This window comes from Barbatula barbatula (genome assembly GCF_947034865.1).
Source record: "Barbatula barbatula genome assembly, chromosome: 10".
NCBI classification, from domain to species: Eukaryota; Metazoa; Chordata; class Actinopteri; order Cypriniformes; family Nemacheilidae; genus Barbatula; species Barbatula barbatula.
The window spans coordinates 12,696,568-12,708,339 of NC_136773.1; the positions used below are offsets into that span (position 1 = coordinate 12,696,568).

The window sequence follows — 11,772 nt, forward strand, 5'->3', positions numbered from 1 at the left end:
CTACTCCGAGCTCCTCGCGGGTGACCGAGCTTCTCACCCTATCTCTAAGGGATCGCCCAGCCACCCTGCGGAGGAAGCTCATTTCAGCCGCCTGTATCCGGGATCTTGTCCTTTCGGTCATGACCCAAAGCTCAAGACCATAGGTGAGAGTAGGAACGTAGATTGACCGGTAAATTGAGAGCTTCGCCTTGCGGCTCAGCTCTTTCTTCACCACGACGGACCGGTACATCGACCGCATTACTGCAGAAGCTGCACCGATCCGTCTGTCAATCTCCCGTTCCCTCCTCCCCTCACTCGTGAACAAGACCCCGAGATACTTAAACTCCTCCACTTGAGGAAGGAACTCTCCACCAACCTGAAGTGGGCAAGCCACCCTTTTCCGACTGAGGACCATGGCCTCGGATTTGGAGGTACTGATTTTCATTCCAGCCGCTTCACACTCTGCTGTAAACCGTCCCAGTGCATGCTGAAGGTCCTGGTTTGAAGGGGCCAACACGACGACATCATCCGCAAATAGCAGAGACGAGATCGTGTGGTCCCCAAACCTGACACCCTCCGGCCCCTGGCTGCGCCTAGAAATTCTGTCAATAAAAATTACGAACAGAACCGGTGACAAAGGGCAGCCCTGCCGGAGTCCGACATGCACTGGGAACAGGTCCGACTTACTGCCGGCAATGCGAACCAAGCTCCTGCTTCGGTCGTACAGGGACCTGACAGCCCTTAGCAAAGGACCACAGACCCCATACTCCCGAAGCACCCTCCACAGGATGCCGCGAGGGACACAGTCGAATGCTTTCTCCAAATCCACAAAACACATGTGGATTGGTTGAGCAAACTCCCATGCACCCTCCAGCACCCTGTAGAGGGTGTAGAGCTGGTCCAGGGTTCCACGGCCTGGACGAAAACCACACTGTTCCTCCTGAATCCGAGGTTCTACTATCGGCCGTATTCTCCTCTCCAGTACCCTGGCATAGACTTTCCCGGGAAGGCTGAGAAGTGTGATCCCCCTGTAGTTGGAACACACCCTCCGGTCCCCCTTCTTAAAAAGAGGGACCACCACCCCGGTCTGCCATCCCAGAGGCACTGTCCCCGACCGCCACGCGATGCTGCAGAGGCGTGTCAGCCAAGACAGCCCCACAACATCCAGAGACTTGAGGTACTCAGGGCGAATCTCATCCACCCCCGGTGCCCTGCCACTGAGGAGTTTCTTGACTACCTCAGTGACTTCGGCTTGGGTGATGGACGAGTCCACCTCTGAGCCCTCAGCCTCTGCTTCCTCAATGGAGGACGTGACGGTGGGATTGAGGAGATCCTCGAAGTACTCCTTCCACCGACCGACGACATCCCCAGTTGAGGTCAACAGCCTCCCACCTCCACTGTAAACAGCGTTGGTAGGGCACTGTTTCCCTCTCCTGAGGCGCCGGACGGTTTGCCAGAATCTCTTCGAGGCCAGTCGATAGTCCTTCTCCATGGCCTCACCAAACTCCTCCCAGGCCCGAGTTTTTGCCTCCACAACCACCCGGGCAGCAGTCCGCTTGGCCTGCCGGTACCTGTCAGCTGCCTCAGGAGTCCCACAAGCCAACCAGGCCCGATAAGACTCCTTCTTCAGCTTGACGGTTTCCCTTACTTCCGGTGTCCACCACCGGGTTCGGGGATTCCCGCCTCGACAGGCACCGGAGACCTTACGGCCACAGCTCCGAGTGGCCGCTTCGACAATGGAGGCGGAGAACATGGTCCACTCGGACTCAATGTCTCCAGCCTCCCTCGGGATCTGGTTGAAGCTCTGCCGGAGGTGGGAGTTAAAGATCTCTCTGACAGGAGACTCGGCCAGGCGTTCCCAGCAGACCCTTACAGTACGTTTGGGTCTGCCGAGTCTGTCCAGCTTCCTCTCCTGCCATCGGATCCAACTCACCACCAGGTGGTGATCAGTTGACAGCTCCGCCCCTCTCTTAACCCGAGTGTCCAAAACATATGGTCGCAGGTCAGATGAAACGACCACAAAGTCGATCATCGACCTGCGGCCTAGGGTGTCCTGGTGCCACGTGCACTGATGGACACCCTTATGCTTGAACATGGTGTTCGTTATAGACAAACTGTGACTAGCACAGAAGTCCAATAACTGAACACCGCTCGGGTTCAGATCAGGGGGGCCGTTCCTCCCAATCACGCCCCTCCAGGTGTCACTGTCGTTGCCGACATGGGCGTTGAAGTCCCCCAGTAGGACGACGGAGTCCCCAGTCGGAGCACTTTCCAGCACCCCTCCCAGAGACTCCAAGAAGGTCGGGTACTCTGCACTGCCGTTCGGCCCGTAGGCACAAACAACAGTGAGAGACCTAACCCCGACCCGTAGGCGCAGGGAAACGACCCTCTCGTTCACCGGGGTAAACTCCAACACATGGCGGGAGAGCTGGGGGGGCTATATGCAGACCCACACCAGCCCGCCGCCTCTCACCATGGGCAACTCCAGAGTGATGAAGTGTCCATCCTCTCTCGAGGAGTGTGGTTCCAGAGCCCAAGCCATGCGTAGAGGTGATCCCGACTATCTCTAGTCGGAACCTCTCAACCTCCCGCACCATCTCAGGCTCCTTCCCCGCCAGCGAGGTGACATTCCACGTCCCTAGAGCTAGCTTCCGTGTCCAGGGATCGGGCTGTCGAGGCACTCTCCTCCGACTGCCGCCCGATCCACAATGCACCGACCCCCTATGGTCCCTCCCGCACGTGGTGAGCCCACGGGAAGGCGGCCCCACGTCGCTCCTTCGGGCTGAGCCCGGCCGGACCCCGTGGGGAAAGGCCCGGCCACCAGGCGCTCGCATACGAGCACCGACCCCGGGCCTGGCTCCAGGGTGGTGCCCCGGTTGCGCCATACCGGGCGACGTCACGGTCCTTGTTTTTGTAAACATCATATGGGGTTTTTGAACCACTCTTAATCTGACCCGTCGCCTAGGACCTGTTTGCCTTGGGAGACCCTACCAGGGGCATATAGCCCCCGACAACATAGCTCCTAGGGTCACTCGGGTACTCAAACCCCTCCACCACGTTAAGGTGGCGGTTCAAGGAAGGGAAACTTTTAACCTGCTGAATTTATGACGCGGAGCAGCGGACTTCCCCTTTCGGTGGACTTCCCCTGGGCGTTTCGGCAGAAGGCTACAGACCTTAAGAGGTAAGTCCCTCCGGCTACGAGCATGCCTCGTAGCTGTATCCTTGGGTGCGACAGACTCGTCCCGGAGACTGACGGCCATGATACCCGTGTCACTTGCTTGGGGCTCAAGCATGCTGAGGCAGGTTTCACTGATGCGGTATGTCCCGTGTGTGCGGACATAACAATCAGGGTGTTGCGGTCACGGTTGGCTACGTTCTTTCGAGCGCTGCAACCACCGGCAGACGGCCGTCTCATAGTGGTAAGACTTCACACACGGATGATGGCGCTATCTCTGTCGCTGTGTCGGACAGCTGCCTGCTGGCATCGGATGCGGAAGACTCCTCTGATCTCCTGTCGTCAGGCAGTCGAGCTCCGGAGGAGACTGATGCTGAGATGTCGGCCATGCTTTCCCGGGCAGCCGCGTGCATCGGGTTGCAGGGTGTAATACACCCTCCCCGGAACGCTCGCGGCTAGATGTGCGGTTTCAGGGGCGTGGTCAAAAGTCACGCCCGCTCCGTTACCATTGTTCCCGGAGGTGCATGATGAGCTCGCCAAGTCCTGGAATGCGCCCCTTTTTGGTGCGTTTCAGGCAGGAGGGCCCGGTGCAAGGTCAGGGAAGATGGGCATCAGGTTCTGGTCAGTGGCGTCAGACTGGCCCAACCAGACTGTCTTACAGGCTAGAGCCCCGCCTCTAGGCAGGTATACGCTTATGATTGGCGCCATTTTGTCCTGGTGTTCTCCCCGGGAGGAGAACCTGCGGAGTTGCCTGATCGGATCAGTGCTGACCCGCAGGTAAGTATCCCCGTCAGCACGACCTGGTCACCAGGTTCCTCAGGAGCGCGAGAAGGGTGTATCCACCTTGACCGTGCTCCGTACCTTCTTGGGACCCTAATGTGGTCGATGAAAGTTGTTGATGAAAGATGCACTCTTGGTGGCGCTCACCTCCATCAAGAGGGTGGGGGACCTACAGGCATTCTCTGTGTCCCAAAGGTGCCTGGAACTCGGGCTCGGTAATTCTCACGTGGTCCTGAGATCCTGTCCCGGCGACGTGCCAAGCTTCCCACTACTCCCTTCCTTTGGCGTACGCCTGCGAAAGCGCCTTCTCCCCTCCTCAGGTGAGATTAGTGCGCTATTTTAGCCTCCCTACTTTCCCCTTTCGCGGCGAAGTATAGGCATTCCATCCATTACTAAGCATTTGCACTTGGTAACAGACTGAGTCATCCCTGCTCAGGTAGACCCCTGTACTAGGACTAGTGCCCCATACGTAGTGACTCTCCTCTGGGTCGTCCCGTGTGTTGAATTCCTCACTCATGATTTCCCGATTGGTGAATCTGTGACCTCCCCGCCGGTGGTAATCCCACCTGGATTTGTCCCCCTACTCGGGCTGACACCTTTTTTACGCATGTTGTTCTCCCCGCCGGTGAGACCATGTTAGTGTCTCCACATGTAACCTCCCCTCTGGGTAGGATGTGGCCTCCGTAACACACTCTTCTAAGAGGAGAGCAGTGTTTCCCCAGTGTTCGGCTCCGGACAGCTCCTCGCTACTAGAGGCGTACGCCACTGTCCGTGAGGCCGTCAGTACAGGCTTCTCAGTATGACCAATACTATGTGACTGGAAGATTATGTCTTGCGGTAGCACTCTTGTGACTCGCTAGCCCAGTCAGGGTCGCTCCGCTAGAGGTCATGATGTCGGTGCAAGCGCTGTGGCGTTTAAGATAGATCCCCAGTCAGTCTCTCACAACGTCAAAAGACCGACTGAAGGGGAACGTCTCGGTTACGTCTGTAACCTCCGTTCCCTGATGGACTTCATGCCACAACGCTGCACCGAATCACTGCAGTGAACGGGAGTGCCCTCTCAGGTTCCTCAGTACAAAGGGTAAGTGAATGACCGCTGCCATCTTCCTTTACACCCGTATGTACGGGGCGGAGACTGTCGTGCGTGTGCCATTTGCCAAGCCCATTGGCGTTTTATAATTAATTATCTCGGAGAAGGTAGGTTCTCAAGATCAAACCCCAGTCAGTCTCTCACAACGTCTCGTTCCCTCCATCAGGGAACGGAGGTTACAGACGTAACCGAGACGTTTTTCACTACTGTATTACCGTGTAAAGATACTTTTCTTTGTATTTAATTGAAACTCTATAATGGTATTGTCAGAACATCCTGACTGCTTTAACAATATTTAACTCATTTAACCCAGCATCCATTTGTTTTGTCATCCTTTGTCCAGCTTTATATCATACAGTGGGACAAAAAAGTATTTAGTGAGCCACCAATTGTGCAAGTTCTCCCACTTAAAAAGATGAGAGAGGCATGCAATTTTCATCATAGGTACACTTCAACTATGAGAGACAGAATAAGATTGTCTGATTTTTAAAGAATGTATTTGCGAATTATGGTGGAAAATAAGTATTTGGTCACCTACAAAAAAGCAAGATTTTTGTCTCTCACAGACCTGTAACTTCTTCTTTAAGAGGCTCTGGTTTGAAGAAATCTACTGTGGCAGCAATTATTAGAAAATGGAAGACATACAAGACCACTTATAATCTCCCTGGATCTGGGGCTCCACGCAAGATCTCATCCCTGCGTGGTCAAAATGATCACACGGGGGGACCTAGTGAATAACCTGCAGAGAGCTGGGACAAGAAAGTAACAAAGGCTACCATCAGTAACACCATGCCTACTGTTTGGGGCTGTTTTTCTGCAAAGGGACCAGGACGACTGATCCGTGTAAAGGAAAGAATGAATGGGGCCATGTATCGTGAGATTTTGAGTAAAAACCTTCTTCCATCAGCAAGGGCATTGAAGATGAAACGTGGCTGGGTCTTTCAGCATGACAATGATCCGCCCGGGCAACGAAGGAGTGGCTTCGTAAGAAGCATTTCAAGGTCCTGCAGTGGCCTAGCCAGGCTCTAGATCTCAACCCCATAGAAAATCTTTAGAGGGAGTTGAAAATCTGTTTTGCTCAGCGACAGCCCCAAAACATCACTGCTCTAGAGGAGATCTGCATGGAGGAATGGGCCAAACTACCAGCAACAGTGTGTAAACACTTTGTGGAGACTTACAGAAAGCGTTTGACCCCTGTCATTGCCAACAAAGGGTATATGACAAAGTATTGAGATGAACTTTTGTTATTGACCAAATACTTATTTTCCACCATAATTTGCAAATACATTCTTAAAAAATCAGACAATGTAATTTTCTGTTTTTCCCCCCTCATTCTGTCTCTCATAGTTGAAGTGTACATATGATGAAAATTACAGGCCTGTTTCATCTTTTTAAGTGGGAAAACTTGCACAATTGCTGGCTGACTAAATAATCTTTTGCCCCACTGTATACTCACGCTCTAATTCATGAACAGGCTTTTAAACCACATAAGCGCGATTTGATACACCTGCGCACTCTGAATAAGCTGCGACACAGACCGTTCCTTCGGTTTACCGTTTCTTGATTCAATGGTTCAACTGGGACAAGAGCAAGATCTCCCCTGCGCAGAGCACCTCTTATCTCAGCATGGAACTAGACTCCGTTACCATGACAATGCTTCACTGTGTGACCCTCCTCAGTCAGCGGTTCCACTGAAAAATTTCAGAGGCTCCTGGGGCAGATGGTGTCCTCGCCGGGAGTCATGCCGCTCAGTTTGATGGTATGAGACCGCTTCAGCATTGCCTTAAGAGTGGAGTTCCCTGGAGAGCGTGGCACACCGGCACGATCAATTGCCTAGAGTTGCTGGGCGCTTAGCTTGCTCTGAAGAGGTTCCTCTCATTCAGGGCAAGCATGTCCTACTCCCCTCGGACAGCACAGCTGCCATATCGTACATCAAACACCAGGGTGGCACCAACTCACGGCAGAACTCGCCCAATGCCTCCTCCTCTGGAGTCACCAGGAGATGGATCTGTTTGCCTTCCCGTGACATCTCCCATTGCCTGTTTGTTACTCCCTGACCGAGGCCCCCTCAACACGGATGCCTTGGCACACCGCTGGCCACAGGAAAAGCAGAGGTACGCCACACCCCCCACCCCCGAATCATGTCTTCCCTCAAGGAGGGGCAGCAGTGCAAGCGTTCGGCACGAGTGTCAAAGAACTTACCCGCTTTGGAAGGGTTGGTCGGTCCCTCCAGATGGCTGCTGTCTGCGAGCACAGATGTGCCATTGGCAGTGGATCAACGTTCATAAAATCCCACATCACCACCGCCGCTCGCCGCTGCAGACAGCCTGGGAGCCATCACTGCAGATGGCAAGGGGAGCTAACGCGGAGCAAGCGATGTTGTGGCTGCGTCTCGTAGGACAAAGCCAGCCGTGACCGCAACACCTTGTACGAGTTGTTCGCATCCAAGGTTACAGCGGTGAGACATGTCAGGGATACCGCCCCGCTGTAGGAAATTTTCAGCTCTTTTGGAAAATTGCTCTTTTAGACACCTATGTCTTCCACCAAAATGCCCGAAGGGAGTCTTATACAAGGGGTGATTCCACAGATATGCATTGTATGGTCCAGTAGGTAATTACAGAGCGAAAAATTGCTTAGCATAAAGATGATACTTCGCAGGTTACGAAGAACAAAAGGTGAATGAATGGGTGATTTGCCAATTTCATTGGCCGTTTAAAAAATACAATCAGAGTTGAGAGTTTTCAAGATCAAACCCCATTGATACAACGCCGAGAAACCCACAGAAAGGGAACTGATTTTACATCCGTAACCAAGAGGTTTCTACATTAATTTGAAGATTAAATGTGTAATTATTAGAATGCAAAAGTATCTTTTAAAACGTTCATGTTATGTGCAATTAATCGTGATTAATCACAGAATTATTTTTGATTAATCAGATTCTTTTTTAATCGATTGAAAGCACAAATTAAAATTACTGACATCTGATAACTTCTTGCTTCTTTTTTTACGTATCCCTAACAAGTGACACAAAAAACAATTCTGCAAATGTATTTATGTGTAAAAATACGTTTTTGTGATAACAAATAATTATTATCATTATATAATTTTGTTTTGTTCTTTCTTAAATGAAAACTAAATGTCAAGATGGTACACAGACATAAGTTCCCCCTCTGCTCAACTTGGCTCATGCTCTGCCCTCTGAGGTCATTGGCTACATATGGTTTATCCGTATTATGTCTATAAAAACCACAGCCATTGCAGAATCAGGTAAACTGGATTTAACAGCTTTCATGTGAGATCAATCTTTGGGATGCTTTTTTTCCTGTACACACTCTTGCTTTTCCATCACTGTAACGCAAAGGCAGAAAACACTCTTTGTCGAATGATGGGAGACCCTAAATACCCGCTGTTTTCAAAGTATGGAGATCTAACTATTGGAGCAGTTTTTCCCGTCCACACTAAAGAAACATTACCTTCATTCGAGTTCAGACAAAAACCTCAGTCTCTGTCATGCTCCAGGTTTGTTTCATTGGAAAAGTTTCAGGAAACAATATAGCTGATAATGTTGATAAAATTAACTGATGTTTGTAACCTAAACTTTAGGATTAATGCTTTTTACAGTGTAAATCTGAGGGATTTTCGATTGGCTCAAACCATGATTTTTACAATTGAGGAGATTAACAGAAATGCATTTTTGCTGCCAAATGTTTCTCTTGGCTACAGAATATATGACAGCTGTTCATCAAGACTGTCTTCTATGAGTGCTATTATGTCAGTGATGAATGGACTGGAATTTGCAGCAGAGCATAAATGCAATGGACAGACTCCTGTACATGCTATCATAGGAGAAACAGAGTCTTCTGCCACGGTGATTCTGGCCAGAACCACAGGACCTTTTAAAATCCCACTTGTAAGAGGCAATAATGGTAACACAATTTTGACACAATTTTCAGAATGATGACGGTTTCATTGTTGCTCTTGATTTCCATTTCAGATAAGTCACTCATCCGCATGTGAATGTCTCAGTAATAGGAAAGATTACCCCTCTTTCTTTAGAACTATTTCTAGTGATTATTACCAGGGCAGAGCACTTGCCCTCTTGGTCAAACATTTGGGATGGACTTGGGTTGGAGCTGTGAACAGTGACAATGATTATGGAAACAATGGAATGGACATTTTTCTGAATGCGGCTGAAAAGGAGGGGATTTGCATAGAGTACTCTGTGAAATTCTACCGAACAGAGCCTGAAAAACTAACAAAAGTGGTAAAATCAATGAAACAAGGCACTGCAAAAGTGATTATTGCATTTGTTTCATTAATTGAGATGGGATTGCTTATTGAGCAGCTACGTTTACAGAACATTACAGGTCTTCAAATGATTGGAGTGTTTGGGTGGATAGCTTCAAAAACTTTAATCAATTCAAAGACTTCCAGTGTGATGGGAGGATCACTGGGATTTGCACTGAGAAAAATCTATATTGAAGGGCTCCCAGATTATCTTAATACATCCTTCTGGGACACAGCTTTTCCATGCTCACAAAGAGACAATAATTTATCTGAATATGAAATTAATTGCAGCAGTTATCAAGATATACTTGTAGTAAGAAATTACACGGCAGATGTGCCTGAACAACGATATTTAAGTAATGTCTACAAAGCAGTATATGCTGTGGCTTATGCACTACATAGTCTGTTAGAATGCAAAAGACAAGAGGGTTGTGATAAAGGACTGACAGTACAACCACAGCAGGTAAACAAAAAGAGACTGTGAGAAAACGTTATTTTTGTTCAATTCTGTGTTAAATTGCTGTAATGCCAAAATCGGTTATTTCACTAGATGGTAGAGGCTCTGAAAAAGGTCAATTTCACTGTTAAGTTTGGAGATCGTGTGTGGTTTGACAACACTGGTGGTGCAGTAGCCCAGTATGAAGTTGTGAACTGGCAGCAGGACTCTGATGGATTAATTCAGTTTAAAGCAGTCGGTTACTATGATGCCTCACTGCCCCATGACCAGCGCTTTGTGCTTAACACTGAAAACATCATCTGGGCTGGAGGACAGCTGCAGGTAAATGACAATAACCTGATTACCAAAGATAATCTTTTTTAACTGTAAAACCATAATTTTAAAATATTTTAGAAGCCAAGGTCTGTGTGCAGTGAGAGTTGTCCTCCAGGCACTAGGAAGGCTGGACAGAAAGGAAGACCTGTCTGCTGTTATGACTGTATTCCATGTGCAGATGGAGAAATGAGTAATGAGACAGGTAAACTTAATCTCCTCTCAAAGTAAAAAATAATGGTTAGTTTTTTACTGTTCAAGATTTATGTTTCTCATCAAAAGAGTATATATATATATATATAATGTATTTCCTTTTGAATTCAACCAAAGTATAGCTATTACATATTTTCTTCCAGATTCAAATAACTGCATGCAGTGTCCCGGGGAATTCTGGTCTAATGCTGAGAAAAATAAATGTGTGTTAAAGGCTGTAGAGTTTTTGTCATTCACAGAAGTTATGGGTATAGTGCTGGTCTTTTTCTCACTGTCTGGTGTAGGAATAACTGTACTGGTCACAGTTCTGTTTTACAGTAAAAAGGACACCCCCATAGTAAAAGCCAACAACTCAGAGCTGAGCTTCCTGCTGCTCTTCTCATTGACTCTGTGTTTTCTCTGTTCACTTACTTTCATTGGTCGTCCCACCGAGTGGTCCTGTATGTTACGTCACACAGCGTTTGGGATCACTTTTGTCCTCTGTATCTCTTGTGTTCTGGGGAAAACAATAGTTGTGTTAATGGCCTTCAAGGCCACACTTCCAGGAAGTAATGTCATGAAATGGTTTGGGCCTCTTCAACAGAGACTCAGTGTTCTTGCCTTTACACTTATTCAGGTTCTTATCTGTGTGCTATGGCTAACAATATCTCCTCCTTTTCCCTATAAAAATATGAAATATTATAAAGAGAAGATCATTCTTGAGTGCAGTCTGGGTTCTACTGTAGGTTTCTGGGCTGTACTAGGCTATATTGGTCTACTGGCTGTCTTGTGCTTCATTCTGGCTTTTCTGGCTCGGATGCTGCCTGATAACTTCAATGAAGCTAAATTCATCACATTCAGTATGCTCATATTCTCCGCTGTGTGGATCACATTCATCCCATCTTATGTCAGTTCTCCTGGAAAGTTTTCTGTAGCTGTAGAGATTTTTGCCATTTTAGCATCAAGCTTTGGTTTACTATTCTGTATATTTGTACCTAAATGTTACATAATCCTCTTTAAACCTGAACAAAATACAAAGCAACATCTGATGGGAAAAACACAAACTAAGTCTTATTGAAGGATAAACAAACATTTTTAACATTAATAATAATGTTATCCAAAGTAAATAAATAAGTTAATAAAAATCCAAATAAAGTGTATAAAGTTCACTTATTACACAAAACATCACTTATTGATACTAAACACAAGTATAATGCAGTTACATCAAGAAACAATGAATCGGCTAAAGTATACAGTATAATACATGTAAAAAAAAACTGAGGCCACATGTGTATATCTATTGAACTGTGTAAAATGCTCAGAGTTTAAAACTGTCTAACTTGAAATAAAACCAGTTTGATCGGAAAATTAAAATAGGGTGCACATTCTTGTGATGTTTGTTTTTGAGTTGTTGCTGCTCACTGTTGATGGGAAATCGAATACAAAAGAATCAAGCCCAAAAGTCCCTTTTGGGACGTCGTGCCACTCAGCATCCATCTT

The 11,772-nt window shown here is 48.0% G+C and overlaps 1 protein-coding gene across 1 annotated transcript; it reads left to right on the forward strand.

Annotated features, from left to right (window-relative positions):
• Positions 1-8,334: 8,334 nt before the first annotated feature.
• Positions 8,335-11,350, forward strand: LOC306899756 (extracellular calcium-sensing receptor-like; the record flags this gene model as incomplete). Its single annotated transcript, XM_079466227.1, has 6 exons — positions 8,335-8,543; positions 8,646-8,934; positions 9,019-9,774; positions 9,862-10,089; positions 10,162-10,285; positions 10,437-11,350. The coding sequence occupies 6 exons, from the start codon at positions 8,335-8,337 to the stop codon at positions 11,348-11,350; spliced, it is 2,520 nt and encodes an 839-aa protein (XP_079322353.1).
• Between the last annotated feature and the right edge of the window lie 422 nt (positions 11,351-11,772).